Here is a 21,280-nt window from a genome sequence, read left to right on the forward strand (position 1 = left end):
GGCTGTATTAGATCAAAAGGGTGCTTCTACTAAATACTGAGCAAAGGGTCTGAATACTTAGGACCATGTGATATTTCAGTTTTTCTTTTTTAATAAATGTGCAAAAATGTCAACAATTCTGTGTTTATCTGTCAATATGGGGTGCTGTGTGTACAATAATGAGGGAAAAAAAAGAACTTAAATGATTTTAGCAAATGGCTGCAATATAACAAAGAGTGAAAAATTTAAGGGGGTCTGAATACTTTCCGTACCCACTGTAGTATGGTTTCTTAATAAAGTGTGTACTGTGTACATGCATTAAGCCACGTTAAAGTGCCTTTTAAGCTTTTTAAAAGCTTTTTTCACGTTAAGCATTTTAGAATGTCTCGTGGAAAACCAACTTGTTAACGTTGGCCGGCAGAAGTGCGATCATGGTTTTCCTGATGCCAAATCTAGCCTTGGAGAATATCCTTTCTGATGGTGGTGTACATTCACACTTTAGATTTTCTTATCCCAGACATTGTTAAAGATTTAAATCCTTGCCGCCAAAATGCTCCTCTGTCGGTCACGGATTGAAAGTGAAACTTAAATCTGTCACAGGGTGTTTGGATATTCACGCACATTAAAAAATATTTCTTAAAAGCTTCTTTCTTTGCACATTTTTATATACAGCATTATCATAATAGGCTGAATATTAACGTATTGACAGAAAACCGGTAGTTCTATGTGAAATCAGACATTGAGCGCCCTCATATAGCCAAAGTGGCATGATCCTCGTTTTATAACACCTCTGCGAAAATTCGACCGTGAGATCGGTAGTCGAATCAGGCTCCCCTAATCGAAGCATCGAATCTTCGACTATTCGGGGTCACCCCTATTATCTATTATCAATTATCTAGTCCAATTGCTACTATGTGCCTTAAACAGAACCTTTACAAGATCCAATGACAAAGTCTTTGCAAACTTTGACAAAATCCAATAACCAGTTTTTCTTCAGAAAAACGTATTGTTGCAACCGGGTGCCTTTTAAACATAATTTTGTTTCTGATAAAACTGATAAATAGCAGCCAGCTGCTAACCAACCAGATGGTCTGAGGGCATGCCATGTGAGACTAATTTAAAACATTTTATTTTACCACTTTTCACTTTCACTTATTTTTTCTAATAAATGTGCTCCTCATGGTGTGCTGTTACCAAAGCAACAAAGTCTAGTAATTTCAATCAATATCCTCAAACTCAAACATTAATTAGAAAAAACAAATGTAGATAAAATATCAGCCATATGCCATCAAATCAACATGTAAGCGGTCATTTTCTTAAGGTTAATGGTGGTTAACCTTTGACCTAAGCCTGACTAATGAAGAATGAATTAGATGCTATATCACTTACCCATAACTGCTAGAGCCGCAGCTTTAGTTAAGTCCCTCTTCATGCTTTCAATGACCTCAAAGCCACTGCCATCCAGATTGCACCTGTTGATAGTCCCATTAGCAGAACTGATCCAATACATCTTCCCTGCTGGAAAGTCAATTGAAAGTCCTGAGGGAAAACAAGAAGTCAGTTAGAAACTGTTGTTTGGAGTGCTGGTATGGAATCCCTTCAGATCATTACTTTAAAATATACCTTATATATCCTGTATATTTATCTGTGTGAGTGTGAGATGTTTTTTTTTTTTTTTTGACAGCTTGAAATATAGTTGCGACCTCTTTGAGACACACTAAATCACTTGATTAAAATTAATCTCTGTCTAAAACCTGTTTCAAAAGTGGAAACGGTGAGCGTTTGACAGAGTGGGAAAATTGATTGTGACAAGTGAAGGATATTTCAATAGTGTCAGGACAGCTTTGATTGAGAGAGGGGCTAGTGCATGATATACTCCCAACAACAACAACAACAACAACAACAGACAAGACTTTAAACTCTCAGACATCTTTTCCAAGACTCCCTCTAAAACAAAAGGAGCACGTGATTTGATTATCAATGAATGTAGAGGGGTATAAAAAACTACAGAGGAACCATATTTAGCTGGAGGATGGGAGCTGTATAAATGTTTATATACATGTAGGGAATCAAGAGGCCAGGGATGCACAAACTTTGTAAATAAACCTGTTAAACCACAAATTTCTCTGAGTCGTGGCTTTGTGAGGCTGTGGAAATGAAATGAAACTTATCTCACAAAATAGTTCTTTAAAGGAAACTCGAATACTCAGGAAGGTTGCATGTAACATAAACACAACTAACATTGACGATGACGACATTGAACCAAACAGAAGTAATTATACACCAGGTAAATTAGCTAATTAAATTACAACAGGTGAACGAAATGACTAATCAAACGAACTGAGAAACTAGGTCAAGAAAAACTAAGAACAACTTATGACAACAAACTGAAAGTCCATAAACATGACAATATCCTCAAAGCCTTTAAATTCATCAGCAGTTTATAGAGACAGCTGACTCAAGTTCAAGTTTTCAATGATCATATTTAAAGGTAATTAACTACAGCAATTGCTTTACTGTAGGTCAAAACTATAGGGATGACTAATCAGAGGTCTCTTCACAAAGATAATAGTTGTGGCCAGTTACATTTTAGACTCAAATGGATTTCACTGCCTGTTTTAAATAAGTTACGTAAAATAGTTTTTCTTATATTTCGAATAGTTTTTCAAGAATAAAAAGTGTGATTTTGTCCTCAGAAATGTAATTAGGAGTACATTGAAAAACAGTGACTCGTGCTTTAAACCCTTGTGAATGTAAGAATTGCAAGGGAATCAAAGAGACAAAATTGACATACAGTAATATTGAAGCTTTCTCTTATAGACTGAAATCAGACATACCAACTGGTTCTCTCTGGTTTTGATGAAGAACCTTCCTGTTACTTCCATCCATATTGGCTACGTTTATTGTACTACCATCAGTCCAGTAAATTTTTCTAGACCATGAAACAAAAAAGAAAATTTTAGGAGAAACATTTAAAATAATTATTGTGGTTTGTATTTAAGGTTGACATTGACATGACACATGAGGTCGACAATTATATATACATACATATATATATATATATATATATATATATATATATATACATACATATATACTGTATATATACATACATATATATATACATATATATAAAGAAGAAGGGGAAGAAAATAACGTATTATATACATTTATTCTGACCAATTAATAAGAAATTTATGATAAATATAGGCAATAAGAGCAAACAAAAATCTTACTCATACTTGCAATCTGTCCATGTGGGCTGCTTACCCTTTGGCTGGGTGCACAGTCAGACACTTTGGTCTGTCAATCCCATGGATGACTGAGGTTTTTAGAGATCCGTCTAGTCGGGCAACATTGACCTGCGTCTCCTCGTTCTCAGAGCTCAGCCAATACATGTTCCTTGAGAGCCAATCTATTGCCAGCCCACGGCAGTTTTGAATATCTGCACGTAGCAGAGATAGCCATTAACACAGGAGCACATTACAACAAGCCTCATGGGTGACTGCAGCACTTCTGCGCATGCTGTAATAAAATGTTGTGTGCAAATAACTTCCAAAAGCACATGCTTGGCATGCTAATCAGTTTGAGAAGGTTTAAGACATACACTGTGCTTGATAACAGACAGCACTTAAGAAAATCTACAACAATCTACATCTCGCACTACTTTTGCTTTTCTTAATGCATTTCTTCAACCGTCATTTTTTTTAATGCAGGCTGCCTGTGAACACAGTCTTCTAGTAATTGAAAAATCTATTTAAGACTGAGTGTCTGACAAATAAAACAGTATTTCAGCTCAAACCTACAATGTGTCAGCAGAAAAAAAAAAAAATATATATATATATATATATATATAACACAACTTATTAACAGGCAGCACAGAAATAAAATAACTCTCACAGGTGGTGTTTATTAAGAAAACCCTTACATTAACCACACAGAACATGAAAAAAAAAAGAAAAAAGAAAAACATATGTTTTGTGATTTCCTGTTTTTACTCACCTCCGGAAATGACGGTTTGAAGGCCTGTTCCGTTGATGAATGCACGCTTTATTGTTTGAGTTTTAACGTCCGCCCAATAAATCCTTTCCTCAAGAGCGTCGTAATCCACCACAGTGACATCATCAATGTCAGGAACCGTCAAAGCAGTCATGACATTCATGTACGGATTATCAATGTCCACTCCACGGATCTCAGATCGCCTCGCATACAACAGGAACTTCTTCAGGGCTGATGCCAAAAAAAAAAAAAATATATATATATATATATATATATATATAAATCAAGTATATTAAGTATATTGACTTATATATAATCAATACTTCCTCTAGAAAGCTCAAACTGATCCATACTTTTGTGTGAGGAACATTACTCACCCACACAAGAACGGTTGTTGAGGGAGAGCTTCATGAGATGAGGACACGAACAGGATGCCGTGCGATTATAATCAATGAGACAAAGGTGGGAGCAAGGACCTCTTCCATCGTTTCCTTCGCACGGGTTTGAGGCTGAAAAACCCAGGGTGACACGCATTTAAACCAGGGAAAGAAAACATAAGGAGAAAAATCAATATTGCATCTTATGAATTAACCCTCTGGGGTCTGAGGTGTTCTGACATGCTCTGACATTTGTGCTTATTTCTGTTACTTGTGACATTTTCATGGCTAAAGTCTGATTACACTGTATTCAGCACAAACTCTGCTACAATAATATGTCAGCAGCATGAATGTAAAAGTTTGTAGTTTTGAGAGAATGACGTTTATGCGTGGTTTGTGAAAAAAAGAATTGAAAACATTTGAAAAAGAACAGCTGCCGACTTACAACAGGAAATAAAAAAAAACTGTTACTGTACAGTCAAACTGACAGAATTACTTTTCTTGATGAGGAAGGATGGCCTTTGGTTTGAGATGTGACAGTTCAGATGTCTGTATTAAAAAAGGGGAACATGTGCAAAACAAAAGACTGCAATACCAAAGTGAAAACATTCATTTAAATTCCAGGATAAAGAAAAGAGCTGAGGTTGAATGAACAGTGCTGACAGCTCACGTCTTCCACAGTCTTCTTGACACCACAGCACATTTAGACCTTTTGTACAACTCTTTGCAAAGGGGCTTCTATATATCAACGGAAGTTAATGTTGAGCAGGCAGAGCTAATGGTGTGAATAGTCATTTAAACATCAGATCTTTCACAGATTGATGGTAAAGATCTACCCTTGAAAATATCTATTTAAAAGGCAAACTGAAATGAGGATGAGAGAAATTACTGTCCTCATATAGTATCATCCTCTAATTTGTCATCTAATTAGCACTGCCCCCAACAAACTGCAACATTTCAGTCATTCTTGGTAAAGTTGGCAGTTCAATTGAAAATAATTAAAAATGCTGGGAAATGTTCACAGTTTAAAACATAATGTATATAAAAAATACATACATGTATATACTGAAAGTAATTTTATGATGTGTTTTTGACATTTTAATTATTATTATTGTTTATTTATATACCTATATACTATTTATACAAATATTGTTATTATATTATTCTATATTATATCTATATTATTTATTATTCAATCATATATCCGTTTATTTCCGTTTTATTTATTTTACAATAAGTTAAACTAAATGAGAAATGTTTTCTTAAAAGTATAGCTGAAATAAAATTAAGCTTTTTAAAATATAAAATTTTATTTAAAAACAATTTAAAGTTTGAGGTTGGTAAAAAAAAAAAAAATGTTTTGATAGAAGTCTCTAATGCTCCCGAAGGCTGCATTTATATTTGATCAAAAATACAGTAAAACTGTAATATTTTGACATCTTTTTACAAATTAAAATAACTGTTCTCGATTTTAATATTTTTTTAATACTCCAGTCTTCAGTGTCATATGATCCTTCAGAAATCATTCTAATATGCTGATTTGTTGCTCAAGTAACATTTATTATGTTTATGTATATAGTTGCCACTACTGCCTGTAGTCAAGAGACTTTAACCCTTCTATGAACCCAGAGCAACTACATGCAATTAACTCGACAAGCAGTTGCATCTTGTAAATAATTGATCCAGTGGGTGTTTGAATATAGGCCCATTATTTCTTTCCGATGCTGAACCCATTTCACTTATGTAGCAAGCATATTTTTGCAAAAGTGAGCATAACAAATAATTTCTAGTGTGTAAATTATAGGCTAGAATCCCACAGAATTAATTATACATTCAGCTGGTCTGCTGGGCGGGGGGCTGCTTGAATAAATACAGTATAAACAGTATGAGTGCACTTGACTCATGGTAGAGACACTTGATTTGGATGTACTGATTTGTTCGTAGTCAAAAATCAGACACTGATTTCATAAAACTTACTTCTTAACCCTCTGGGGTCTGAGGTGTTTTTGGGGTCCTTGAGATGTTCTGACATGCCCTGACATTTGTGCTTTTTTCAGTTGCTTATAAACATAGTAATGGCAAAAAAAAATTACACACTATTTAGCACAAACAGGGCTACCATAATATGTGAGCAACAAGAATGTACATGTCTGCATTTTTGAGAGAATAATGTTTATGCGTGGTTATTGAAAAAACTAAAAACTAAAGTTTCTGAAATAAGACCACAAAACACACACTAAATATGTGCCAATAAGACTTTTGTCTAATGGATGTCATCGCCTAGTGTTTTTTCTTCAAAATTATGTGAAAATCACCCTGCCTAATCCTTCACATAACACAATACATTGATTTGAATTTTGCAAAGCACTTTCTGTTTGGAAAGGCCATATGCGGAGTGGGCGTCACAGATCATGCATATGTAGTGGTTCACACCTGAGGACCGCATACTTAATGAGCCATTCATTCAGGTGAGTCACTGAGCCACAAGAATGCAAGAGCAACAGTTGGAAGCATCTCAATTCTTTTTTATTTTTCCACATATTGTGCTTGCAATTTGGCCTATAATATCCAAGGAAAACATGTAATTGTGCCGTTAATTCTCATACTGTATTTTCAGTTTTGGAATATTTATCCTCTCCCCAAATTTGTCACTAATAAAACACAATAAAAATTATTTAAAGAAAAGGCTTATATTTACCTTTTAATAGTTTGTTTACATCTACCTTGTAAATATTTAAATAAACAACAATTCAAGTGTAATCTTTCTTTGTACAAACTAAAGTATACATTTTATCATACATATTTCAAAGTTAAGGATTTGATTGATTATTTGATTATTTTTGACAAAAAAATTGGCAAATAAAAGCTTATTTGAGGTGGCAGATATTTTACAGTAAAAATGTATAATCTATCCAAAACTAATCAACGAAATGTTGTCTTTCATATGTCTGTAACATAGGTCTTTCATTTTTATTATAAGGAATATAAATGCTAATTTGCAGTTTAATACGTTGCTTATACAAATATATATATGTGCATACACACACACACATATACATGTGTATATATTTATACACAAAAATAAATTTTATTTATATTTTTTATATACATTTTTTTTTCCACAAATTGTGCTTGTAAATTGTATAATATCCAAGGTAAACATGTCTAGTAATTGTGCAGTAAATTCTCATACTGTATTTTCAGTTTTGGAATATTTATCCTCTCCCCAAATTTGTTACTAATAAAACACAATAAAAATTATTTAAAGAAAAAAAAATTATATTTACCTTTTAATAGTTTGTTTACATCTACCTTTTGAGGGACATTTTCCCTTATTATTATTATTCCTCACAGCGCTGCGAGACGGTGTAAACAAGTAATGATCTGAATAAACTTGTTTTCTTGAGCTGATATGGGGCTCGAGAAAACACAGCCCCTCACAGGTTTGCGCCGTGGATTCCCGCGAGTCAGACGCGGATACTGTGTTTGTTTTAGGCTCGCGCAGTCTTCACTCGGACGCGCGCTTCAATCCGTTGTGGAGACTCTCTTTTCGTTCCAGTGAAATTACAAAACAAAATACACACACACACATGTCTCTGCCTGATATACAACCACTGATAAACATAATCTGATTTGACAAAAAAAAAAAAAAAAACTATATGAGTGCAGATTCGAACTCAGAACCTCTGACACGCTAGGCAAATGTTCTACCACTAGACCACTTGAGTTCACGTATTTACTCACGTGAAAACTCGGTGTTTACTCGGCGTGATCAATTCACTCTTGAACATGCTGCCGTTCGTCTGAGTTACAATCTTCCTCATCATTCATGATGATCTCCAGTTCAAGCACCTTATGTTGTGATTGCTAGCCTATTTACTTTTTATGTATTAAATCCAGGAAATTTGTTAATGAAAATAATATTAAAATTAAGATACAATTAAAACAAAACGAAATTCGTTTTAAAGAATGGATTTGTGCTTTCTGTTTTGAAGTCTCTGTGAAAGTTTGAAAGTCTTTTAGTGCTGCTTCAGAGCGCTCGCGTCCATAATGGAGAACTGTCACGTAATATTGTTTTTTCCTCATAAATGCGAACATGTGTCAACTAATGCAAGTAAATTTAAAAAGACTTACCCGAAATATTATCCACGGCTGGATCAAGTCGCTCAACGTTCGTCGCTCAAAATACAAACGTTCGTCGTCAGAGTCCTGCTCTTCTTCTGAGCAAAATTTGAACTCGTGTCATCTTCCAACAGCACAGGAAAGTGAATAAATGAAACTTGCTGGTTTTAAGGCATTTCAGGGGGCGTTTACCTTATTTTGCATAGATCACCTCAGCTCATTATCTTATGAATAGCGCGCTCTGCGAGTGGGTGTGAACTCATTACCGATAATTAGGTGAGACGGGAGAAACTGTACTTCTCTTTAGTTTCTTACAGATTACATTGCAGGAGAATATTTGTTTTGAATGTGAATTGTTTTATTTAAAAGTAGAAATTTAAAGCTTTCTTTAGACGCATGTTTCATGGTTGTGTGATAAGTATTAGCTGAGTTTCAGTTCATTTTCCAGACTTGTTTCAAAAAGATTTTTGCGGAGACAGAGTGAGCTGAAAGCACACCCTGTTTATTTTATTTATTTAAAAATAAAAACAAGGTTTTGATGTTAATGTGAGTGTACACAAAAAAAGAAGACCCTCTATAGTTTATAATCATGTATTTATTTTATTAATATGACCGTAAATGACGGACTTTTTTAAGTTTATGTTGCTTCTATGTGAAAAAAATCCAGCAAAACGCGGGGGCGCGTTTGCCGACCTCAGAGGGTTAAACATACATCAGACTTTACCTTAACATCGCTGTATGTAAAGAGAGTGCTGAGTATAATTTGTATTTTCACTGCTTCAGCCTTGTCCGAATAGGGAAAAATACACCCTGTCTGTGTCTGCAAACTCCAGTAGTAATTTTGAAGTGGTTTGCCTGTCAGCAATGTGCTGGAAAAGTGCTTACAACACTGCAGGCCACACAGGCACTAAAAATGGGAGCCCTCCAAACTGGTGTCGATCTCTTGAAACTCAACCCTCAGTTCTTTCACCACACATAATGCATTTACCATGTGCCGGCTAACGGCTGTAGCCTTAGCCCATTAGGCTAGTTAGCATAGCCCCCTTTCACTCCCTACGGACCCTCAGAGGTCCGCCACTATCCTGCCAGAACTGCGTAGGCCAAACATAAACACAATTGCCATGGACTGTAAGGGGCCAGAGCCCAGATTTTGGACATCTTTAATAGCCAGACCTTCCCATGAGCTCTTTAAAATTAGATTAGCCATACTTATTGGCTTCTCTGGCAGTGTAGCACAATTTGTCGACACTTATCGGTGTAAAACAGTCACCCGGCTGCCGGTGCTGTGGCAGGAGACATGAGCCATTTTGGCAGGGCTCCCTACAGTTTTGGGCTGGTTGAAATGATGCAAATCAGATTATTTCTGCTGATGAACACTCGCAGAAGGCTACATTTTTGGACATCTGGGAACCTAGCACACTTGGCTATCACTTCAGTTAACGTTTTACAAATTACAAAATGCAATTTAAAAAAAAATCAGAGATGAGTTAATATTAGTTATAAATATACAACTAATATAATATATTAATACTATTAGATATGCATATACACGACACATGTTTTTTTTTGTGATGGTTGTTCTTGAGTCCCTTTGTCCTGAGCAGTTAAACTGCCCAATGTTCTTCAGAAAAATCCTTCAGTTCTTTACATATTTTCCAGATGCTTGAAAACTGAAGGATTTGGAGGACCTGAAGGATTTTCCTGAAGAACGTTGGGCAGTTTAACTGCTCAGGACAATCAAGGGAACAACCATCACAAAAAAACAACAAAAAAAAACAGTCGTGGATCATCCAGGTAACGACACACAGTTTTAAGAATCAAGGGTATGTAACCTTTTGAAGGTCATTTTTTATAAATTCAGCTATTTTTTGTCTTGTGGACTATATGTAAACATAAATATTTTATTGAGGTCAGTAGCCTACTAAATAAAAAATAACATGCATTTTGTATAATATAATTTTTTATATCAAAGAAAGAATATAAAGAAAATGCCAATAAAAGTCATCTTTGTATGATATTTTACCCCATTTTCCTTCAAAGATTCAAGCAACCACAGTCTGTTTAACAGACGATAATCTGCTGCCCTTGCTGGCAACAAAGCCCCGTGTGACACTGTACCATGAAACAATTAAAATTAATTTGGGTTGAGGAAAGAGCCCATCTTGAGTCCACGTCAGGCCTGCTTACGCTCTGCATGACCCCCTTTTTCAATTATTCTGCTGCTCTCAAACAGAGCCGTTTGGGCTTCCAAATTGGCAGAAGAAATGAATGATCAGCGGGATTCGGCTCAGATGAATCCTCACCACACAGAGCATGCAAGAAAATGTCTCTGTGTCTCCCGAACATGGGCAGATCATATTATTTTTACAATAACGCGCAGCTACGTTAGGTCAACATGAAAACTGCAAGGCTTGCTGTGATGTGGTTTGTGCACAGAATGAGCTCATGGGGTATAAACACTACAGGAAAAAGGAGGGTCAAATAAGAGTTTAAACATCAGTAGGGGTGAGATTTTTCAATAGCAATTTTTCTTCTGATTTTACGCCTAGACACCTCCAGCAGTTTTCAAGAAAACTGTGATGCCTGTTATACGTATAAGAAACAGAAGTTGTCCCTATGGCAACAAGGTTTTGTTAGTCTAGTTAGCTCCAGCAAAATTCTTTGCATGATGCACTGTATATACAACACTGTAATTAATCTTTGATTTTAAGTGATTTGATCAATTATCAGTCTCTTTGGGTTTTTTTCTGTCAGCACAGTACATAAATACAGTATTTAAACATAAATATAAGTGTAAACGTAAAAATTAGTAGCTATTTTATGCATTTATTAAATAAAATAATCAAACTGTTGTCAATTTAAAGCTGCATTCAGTAACTTCGGGATTTCTTCGCTGTATTCTCGCTTTTTGCTCGCAGGTTTCTCTCTAGAGCTCCCCCCACAGCTTCGGAATAGATATTTGACAACACTGTTGTAAAAACTCGTTGGCTATTCTCAGACACCAGAGGCTAGCAGATCAACGACATCAAAGCAGATGAGACATTCTTTAAAACGTCTTCTTCATTCGGGTTCGAACAGCGTGAGGGAGCGCAATAATGACGGCATTTTAGCAGATTTCTTTTGGCCGTAAAGCAATTGTTTACATCGCGAGACCTGATATCACGCGAGACCTGATATCACGCGAGACTTCCTGACGCGGTGGCCGGCGGCCCGCCGCCCCAAAGTTGCAAGTGCGGATTTTCCGCTCACGGGCACCAGGGGGGTGCGAAACGACCACCATTCAACCCGAAATAAGTAATATAACCATTCCAATGACTCCGAAGCTGTTCAGTTAAGGTAAAAAAAGTTACTTAGTTCACCTTTAATAAACAAATTCCATTTGATTATTCTATTTATTGAATGCACAAAAGAGCTACTCTTTTAAAGTTTATACTTTAAAACTTAGTGAACTGCCTCCAGCAGTATTTTAAGGCAGGGATTCCCAAACCTCTTTGTCAGCTGAACCCCTTCTTGACCTAAAATATTTACTTAAAATGCCCCAGAGAATTTCAATAAATGAACACATTTGCATGTTCACTGATGCCGGTTAATGGTCGCAGGCAAACAAAGACATATTTAATATTTGTAGTAATTGTTTCATTTTGACTTTTTACAATTATTTATTTATTTAAATGCATTTTTTTTATGATTCAATTATTTATTAGCTTTTTGTTAACTCATTATTTACCCCCTTAAATAATTAAAAACCCACCTTGAGGTTGTCGGCTAGGATGATATATCTCCAGATCAAATGGCTGGGCGCTTGTCTTTTGGATCACAGTTACATTGTGGCCTGTCCATTTATTCGCTCTGGCTAAAGTGTTGGTCCTCCAGTCTGTCCAGTACACACCACCTCCAAAGAGAGACACAGCGAACGGGTGTGACAGGTACTCGTGCCCCCTGAGGATCTCTATGACCCCTGTGCCATCGTACAGGGCAGAATATATTGCATCTGAGCTGAAGGGAAAAAGAAACATGAGGTGAGACCGGCACTCTATGCCCATATCAACAAGCTGTTACAATGATGACAAGTTCCTGAGGGAAATTCTGAAAGAAAAAGCACATCTTTAGTTTTGTTTTTCATTTCTGAAAAACTGCTTTTGTTGTACAATTATTGCATAAGAATCAAAGTGAATCACATGTAAAACCATAATTTCATTCATTACTGATTAAAATGTAATGTTTAAGTTATACTAATAACCTTCAAACCGTATTTATTGTTGCTTAAAAAAACACAACATCTAAGTTAAACTATTTTGCCTTAAATTCAATGCTTCTTGTAATGTGCACCAAAATGTAATTCTTCATTTGCAATTTTATTATTTGCTCTTACCGAGCATCTGTCCACACTATTCTCCTTTCCTGATGGTCTAGGGTGAGTCCATTAGGCCAGGCTCCTATCTCCATGTCCTTATACACAACATGTCTTCCACTCCCACTCATTGACGTTGCCTCAATCCGAGGAAAAGTGGCATCCCAGTCGGTCCAGAAAAGTATGCTACGTACAGAATAAAAATCTTAACGATTATAAACAGGGCTTGAAATTAACTTTTTCACTTACCAGCCAATTTGGCTACTAAATGGCTACGTGCAATTTGAACGTTCTTGTTTCCATTTATTTTGAAGATCTGAGGTGAACTGGCTATTGTTGCTTTCAGTATAACTATAAAAGACACACAAAATGATATTCAAAACTCACATTAGATGCTTTTAACATGAAATAAAGCACATACACAGTACCTGAGATTATCATTATCATACTTTCATAGAAACCGTTTTAAAAATAGAATCATTGCGTGTCACCATCGCGGCTATTTAGGACAATAACTCTGATTAACATGGAAAAGATAACCTTTTATTGCATGTTGCGGCCAGTCTGGTTAGGACATGGTGTTATTATGAAGTATTCATCTAAACACAATGACATTTGTCATGCACCATATCTGACAATAGTCCGTCAGTGTAAACATTCTAAAAGTCAAAATCACATTCTTCCTAATAAAACACAGCTTAAAATATTTATTTTACTGTCATTTTCACTATTTACTCATTGGGACAACACTTAACTATTGAGTCGTCCAGAATAAATTAACTAATAATAAACTATTATATATGCTGCCCTTGAGAACAGTACTGCTTTATATCATTAAACATGTAAAATCATAGATTAATTTCAAATGATTATTTTTCTTTACATGCTGTAAGGAAACTGTCTGCCAGTGAAGTCAATGTCAAACATGAGGGTTCATTTTAACTGGTATCACAATTCTCTGGGGTGGCATGAAAGCAAAGGGCACATTATAATGGGGGTAATTCAGGGATTGTAAAATGCTAAATACTTGCATCAAGCTCATATGCTAATGAAATGTGTGATCATGGTTCCTGCATCAGGCACCAGAAACAATTAAATTGACAACCAAATGTTTGAGGAACCTAGCAGGTAAGCACAAAACATGCAAAAAGGCGTCACATGAATATTGCTACAAGGATGTAGCTGCCTTCTTTTTAGAAGGCCAATTAATTGGACAGTGGCATCCAGTCATTAAACCAGGCTTTCAATAAATAAAAGACTTGCTAATCACAAAGACAGCTAATCCCTTCAGAAGTACATTTTCAACACACCTCTTCATGACACAGCTGTGTGGGGCATTATAGTTTGAGTAACTATAATGAATTAGGTCCTTTTTTAAATGTGCCACGCTGCTGTGTGTGAAATCTTCCCTAATTGTTCTTTTAAGCTTTCAGTGAAATACTTTACAGTATGTCATCCAACTGAGCGCCAATATGAGCTCTTGTTGGACTGTGGAGATTACCATATTTCTCCTCTATGGGTTGCTCATAGAAAAAAATAAATAATAATAATGTTTGGACAAAAATGTTTCAGCTTTAGGCTTTCAACATTAGGAATACATAACAAAATGATAAAACCAGATAAAGAATGATGAGGAAAATAATTTAATAAGCTATTATTTGTGCCTGTGTGTTGTGATACGAAAAACAAATCAGCCATCAAAAGCATCCCTGAGCTTATGCTGTCATATTTGAGGCTCTTTTCCCCAGTATGCCTCCATGAGAAATGAAGAGCTGAGCAAGAGAAGAGCACAGCTGAGAGTAAAGAGACAAAAAAAGAAACAGACCACAACAAACAGACAGCAAGATGCAGTGCGTTATTCTAGAACTATCATTAGTAATAGATGACAAACAAGTCCCCTGAAATATGATTGTTCTGTTATGTACCCAAGATAGTCTCTATGAGGGCAAATTACAACAAAAAAATGCGATGAAACTTTTTTTTCAGTGTTTGCTCTCACTGCTGTGAATGTTGCTGAAGGAATTGTGAAAAAGAAAAGCAGAGTATGGGGAAAGAAAATTAGGATGTGGTAAATTTTGAGACTAATACACACCCCTGTCCTGGGTCTACAGCCAGCGCTCGTGGGTGCTCCATGCCACCGGCAATCAAAGTCGTTCTCATTTCCCCATTCAGCTTGGCCACCTCAATCTGATCCAAGTTGCTGTCTATCCAGTAAAGGTTTCCTGCAATCCAATCCACGGCAAGTCCCTCTGGGGTGGCCAAACCATGCTGAATCACAACCTCGACCCCGGTCACACCTACAAAACAAACCACTTGCGCTAGTTCATAGGGTGGACGGGGTTTTGAATTCAGCACAGCAAAGCATTCTGGTTGTTTTGAACTTTCTTTTGAAGTGTTGAGCTCTTCAAAATGCTACTCCTTGCAGAAAAGACCAGCTTGGACCAGAATGCATTTCTATGTTGATTTATGCTGCTCTAGTAATGTTGTTCACGAGCAAATGATGTAGGCCAACTGGCAATGTCTTTCTGATGAAGCTGGCAAAAAGAGTCTTGCTAGTTAAGCTAGTTAAAGGGCAAAAAAAAAAAAAAAAAAAAAAGAAGTAAATGCTGATTGGCAAATAACTTAAATTGAATAAGTTGAAGTTGAAGTATTATAATTACTAAACCTAAAATAAAAAAAAAATATTAAAGCTAAATAAAAAAAGACAAAAGCAAATGACTAAAACTTCACCTACCATTAAAATGAAAATTGGGGGATATTCCAGAAAGCAGGCTATGTGACTTACCTGGGCTGCGTTTCCCAAAAGCATCGTAAGCCTAAGTTGATCGTAAAAACGATCGTACGACTGATCTTAATATTATGGTCTGTTTCCCAAAAGCATCGTAGCTTAAGTAGCACTTGAAAATCTTCGTAGATCTACGAGTGCTCTGGAGTAATCGTACATCCCCAAGTGCATCGTAAGAAGACAAATTTATGAGGACACCTGCAGGACAACCGGCAGATTACACCTTTAACTTTATTCAAATGCAATGTGATTATAATATAAGGTTTTGATTGTACTTTATTGTACACTTTATTACTCTTTTTATGTTGTTGGTTAAATTAATGTATAAATTAAATAATTAAAAAGGTCAGAAAACAAAACAAAAAAATAGAAATAATTTAATCTAATAATTTAAATCAAAATTAAATGAACAAAAAAATTAATACAAAAAATCCTTTAAATGTGTTAAAAATTTACTTTGTTTCGCTCTATCTCCTCTAAAAGGACATTAATGTCATCTTTTTGAAAGGTATCTTTTCGTGGTTTTTATTTTATTTTATTTTTTCAGCCATTTTGTCAGTGCCTCCGCCTGTAGGTGCTTTATATAGACTTGTCTTGATTGCTAATCCACAACATATGAAAAATATTAGGTTAAACGTTCAGAATACGATTCCATATAAGGTTATATTTCAGCACTACGCGAATCGACAGCGACTCTTAAGTAGCACGTAGAGCGCGTTCTCGCTAAGTTCATGTTAAGTTCATTTTTGGGAAACGCTCGTGGAATTGCTGCGAGGGTTCGTAACCTTGCACGTAGAAAGCGCTCTTAAGAGCTAAGATACATCGTTATCGGGAAACCCGGCCCTGGTTAGGTTTACTCAAAGTAAGCAGATAACCTCAACTTTCGGTTCCAAAACCTGAGGTAACTTTCAGGATATTTAAGCCCATAGCAAGTTATCCTCTGAACTTAACCTGCTCCGGAGCAAGTTATGATCCAGGGTTAGTTAACTTCAGAGGTATTCAGAGCATATGTGCCCTCATCTCAAACATCTTGGATCTGCACTCAAAAGTGTTTTTTGCAATGAGACGTTTTCTATATAATGTATACATATGTGATAAACATAAAAAATAAACTTATACAGCCATATTATCTTTGCAAGCACAGACTGTTTTTTTTAGTTCCATCAGTGTTTCTTTTTTAATATATAATTAGCATCAAACAAACAATATAATTATTGTTCACACTCACAGTAATAAAGAAACTGATTAAAGATTAAAAGATAAGATTAAAAAGTTATTACACAACCGCTATGTATAGGTGACGATATGCACTAAGAATGTAAATCATCATTAAACAAAAGAAGAAGAAAGTATGGTGCGCTTCTTCTTAGGTTGCGTTCCACTCCAAATTTGTATGCCCTTTACTCGCTAACTTCCCTCCGTCTCGTTTACTCGGATGTGCGTCATTGCTCACGTTGCACGAGTGCCCACTACTGGAGGAACTAGTGCATAATGTTTTAAATGAAATGCACTAAGCCCATGATCATTTGGAATTCACTATGGAGCTGATTTAATATTTAAAGCCCTTTTTTTATTGTGAATTTGTTTCATGCACCATTATATAAGTTGGGGAAAATATATAAAATCCTATAGGTATATGCGCTGTTGGAGAAAAATAAAATTACACAAATGAAATAAATCTCTCACCATAATTAATATATTATACACTATTATGCAATTAATTATCAAAACATTTAATATATCATACACTTCAGGTAAGCGTGATCTGCTGTGATGCCACAATCAAGTTGAATTGTTGGATATAGAGCTGCTTGAAGTGTACATCTGAGTAGACTCGCTCCCTCTGTTAAAATCGAGGGGACGAGGGTCTGTCCATATAAACTTCCCTCGTCCACTTCATGAAGTGGAACGCATGTGTTTCATACTCCGGGTACTCCCTAACTTAGTCCAGAAACTTGTTTTGAAACTTGCATACCTCAAGTAAGCAAGGTTTGGGTTAATCAACCGAGGGTAAGGTATATGTTGATGGTAAGTTAACCTTGCTTTCTGGAATACCCCGCTGAAAATATAATAATAATAATAATAATAATATTCATTCTAAATAATACTTAATTAACACTGGTTCCAAACTTGTATGACTTCTATGAAATAAAAATTATGAAAAAAAAAAAAAAAAAAGAGGTTCATACACTGAAAGTCAACCTTTCTTCAAAAATATTTTTATTTTTGGCTGAACTATTCCTTTAAGAAACCTGCTTTGGACACCAAGCATACCAACATCCTTATCAGCATCCAAAACGCAATATTTGCTAGTCTTTTTTAACAGGGTTTCTGAAAATAAAAAAAAACTCAGGAAAAGAAAACACTGTTTTAAAGAAAAGAAAGTTTTACCTCAGTAGTAAACAAGTTTTTTTTCAGCTATCTATAATATAGCTGTTTGCAATTATTCTCAGCTGTGGAGAGCTTTATGGAATTCTAACAAAAGGAGAGAGCAATAGCTGCACTGGGGGCCTGCTCCTCGAGAGAGAGACTCAGATGTGTGCTTAATGCAGCTTCAAAATAGTCTTCAAAACAATACAAGGGTATTCAGAGTTTTTCTGCTTCATTCAAAGAGCCATTGTACGCACAATGCATACTGTATTGCGTTACTATTCTGGGGACGTGATCTGCATACTAGGAATTGGGAAACAGAATATCTGCTCAAACTAAAGCTTAGGTTAAACAAAGACCAAGAGGGAATGGGACATCAATTTGGGTGTTCATTACCTCCGGTCTCTGAGAGCTTTCCCCGATAAATCTTATCCTCCACTACATCGGTCCAGTAAAGCAAACTGTGGTTGAAGTGGAAGTCGAGAGCGATGGTGTTCCGTAGGCCGGGCACGAGCAGGCTGTAGTCACGTTTATGAAGGTCGATTCGTCTGATCTCATGCCGGATAGAGAAGATAACAAAAGCCTCAAAGGGATCTTGGAGAAGAAACAAATTGATTATTAACATACCACACCTGTGCATTAGAGGTTACAAGAGCATTGCGCTTTGTGTTGAAGTGTCAGCCATGCACATTTTTCTATACAGAACCACTAATTAGTCTTGTAGCTGATATTTTTAATCAAAGACATTTACAGGAACAGTTCTTCTAGAGAAACCTTAGAATAATGGTGTTTTACACTTGAGTGGTCTTTAGAAACAAAAACAAAACCCTCATATGTGGATCAAAAAGTGCAGCAGGTGAAATGGGCCTTAAAAGATTCAGGTATTTTTAGGGTATATATATTTATAGATATTATTATTATTATTATTATTATATAGAATTTATATTGAGTATTAAAAAAAGTTTCCAGTCCAGCTCTTTATCTACTAGGCAACATCACCCCTACCAAAACAAAAAAAACTAAAACTAAGAGAAGATTCTCTTCTCTTAGAGAAGAAAAAACTAAGAAAAAAAAATGGAGATGCCTGCTGAGAGCTATAAATGTGGCTGTCTACTTCAACAAGAACTTACTCTCAAGAGCTATACATGTCACTAAGTCCATAAAATACCACACAGATGCTTGTTGTCATATTCAGACTAATGACCTAAATTCAGATTCCCTGAGACAATTTAAAAGCATTTGGCAGGCATGCTGCTATAAAGACATTAGCTTCTCAATGGGAAGCTCCTGTCTGTGTATCCCACTGTCATTGTATTACAGTTGCTCTTATTGCTGTGTACTGTGGACAGATCCACTATGGGCAGACATAAATGCACAGTGCAGTTATTTCACTGAGAATCATAATTAGTCTATATCAATACTGCTACTTTCTTGTGATACTCAAATGTCAGTCTGTTCCTTACACAACACCATCAGTTTTTGGAAGCTTGTATTTGAAAAATGTTTATAGATCAGGGGTTGAACGACTTCAGATTTTTTAAAGTCGGCATTTATGTGATGAAAGTCGAGTCGACATCGACTAGTCGCTGGTGACGTCATTAATGAACAAATAAGCCTGAACCTCAAGCTGAGACTCGAACACGGGTTGCCTTGTGCACAGCTATGGCATATGACACCGCTCTGCCCACAGGGCTATTACTCCTACAGAGCTAGGGCTGTCAACGAATATTATAAATTCGAATATATATTCGAATAGTTTTAAAAAACTGAATTTAGAATGTGAAAATTAATATTTGAATGTGGAAAAACGCCCGCGGTAGCAGAGGCGCGGCTGTCTGCTTTGCGAGTGGGCGTGCTGCCTGAGGGGTCAGGGACAGGTAACAGGAAGAAGCGTTAACGTTAAACAGAAACATTACTAAAGTGTAGGCTACTGTACTGACTGAATAGATATTGCATGAATAAGGTAGGTTAGATACAGCAGTTTCATGCACTGCAGGCTTCCACTGGTTTGATTATTTACCGTTTCATGTCAAGGAAAAGTTACATGTTTACCACAGCACAGCTCGCTTGGAGCGTTCAATTTCGGATTCGCGTCTACCGCATCTAGTTGGACTCTTGAACATTTTGAATCCATTCGCGCGTCTAAAGCAAAAGTTTGAAGCGAAATTGACGCGCGGAGAGCGTGACGCCTCATTCGCGCCGCAAGACCTCCAGACACGCGTAAACGCGTCTTTACATTGACTTAACATTGAAATCACTCGCGCCAGACGCTATATTCGCGTTTGGTGTGAACGCAGCATGAGGGTGAGGGCGAGAGAGAGAGAGTCCCTGCAAGTGCGAGTGAGCGAGCGAGCGAGAGTGAGGTCTGCGGTCTTGGCCATTAGTTGATTTACTTGTTTTTGTGTAGGTAATACGTTGTCAAATATATTTAAACTTAAATAAACTACCTATACAAGTAGTTATGTCTCTTTGTATTAATTTGTTCTGTTATTGACGTTATGTGCGTCATTGACAAAATGCGCAAACAGATGTTCGAATAGTTCGAATATATGTGTTTTTTTTAGAGGGAATATTCGAACGTCATTTTTTAGCAATTTTGACAGCCCTATACAGAGCAGCTTATTTTAATCATTTATTCTGTGTACAATAATCTTTTTAAAATGTGCATTCTCCCGATTGAGCATCGAGATGGTAAAATCAAACATGTCTTGTGGGGTACTCTCGGAGGATGCATTTATTTGTCATTGTAACATTTTGACTTCAAAGATTTATTTTCTGTTGCACCCTCTATAGGCCATTACAAGTGACTAGTCGACATCAAGCTTAAAGCATCATGGCAGAAGCATATATATATATATATATATATACAGTATATATATGTAGGGGACTGGTGAATCCCTTACCACATTTCTATGGTAACCTGTAAGTCTGAGGAATTTAAATACCTGTGCTGTGGCAGCTCTCTCCATCTGGATCAAGGCTCCAGCCGGGATAACAGGAGCACTTGACAGTGGTCTTATGCTGTTCGCATATCTGACTACACTTTAGGTGAGCAGAGCAATAGTCCACTGTCTCGCATGTTCGGTTGTCAGAGCCTAGATGGAGTCCGGTGGGACATGAACACACCACCCCTTTGCTGGGGATCACTGCACACTGGTGACTGCAACCCCCATTACCTTGCAAACATTTCTCTGGAACAGACAAGAACAGAATGAGTGAGGGCAAAAAGAGATTCAATTTGAAAAGCTGGTGATTTGAAGCCATGTTTGCTGGCATATGAGATTCAAGGTGTGAACT

General features: G+C 36.4%; 1 protein-coding gene across 1 annotated transcript in view; it reads right to left on the minus strand.

Annotated features, from left to right (window-relative positions):
- The window catches only part of lrp1bb (low density lipoprotein receptor-related protein 1Bb), a 308,255-nt gene that overhangs the window by 89,008 nt on the left and 197,967 nt on the right, over positions 1–21,280 (minus strand). Inside the window, exons 23-32 of the mRNA XM_084421996.1 lie at positions 20,929–21,174; positions 18,380–18,577; positions 14,921–15,125; positions 12,850–13,014; positions 12,229–12,473; positions 4,356–4,487; positions 3,982–4,209; positions 3,250–3,424; positions 2,817–2,911; positions 1,369–1,518 (exon numbers count right to left, since the gene is read on the minus strand). Of these exons, the coding sequence (XP_084278122.1) occupies positions 1,369–1,518; positions 2,817–2,911; positions 3,250–3,424; positions 3,982–4,209; positions 4,356–4,487; positions 12,229–12,473; positions 12,850–13,014; positions 14,921–15,125; positions 18,380–18,577; positions 20,929–21,174 (1,839 nt within the window). The remainder of the gene's footprint in view (positions 1–1,368; positions 1,519–2,816; positions 2,912–3,249; positions 3,425–3,981; positions 4,210–4,355; positions 4,488–12,228; positions 12,474–12,849; positions 13,015–14,920; positions 15,126–18,379; positions 18,578–20,928; positions 21,175–21,280) is intronic.

This window comes from Rutilus rutilus, assembly GCF_951802725.1.
Source record: "Rutilus rutilus genome assembly, chromosome: 10".
Classification (NCBI taxonomy): domain Eukaryota; kingdom Metazoa; phylum Chordata; class Actinopteri; order Cypriniformes; family Leuciscidae; genus Rutilus; species Rutilus rutilus.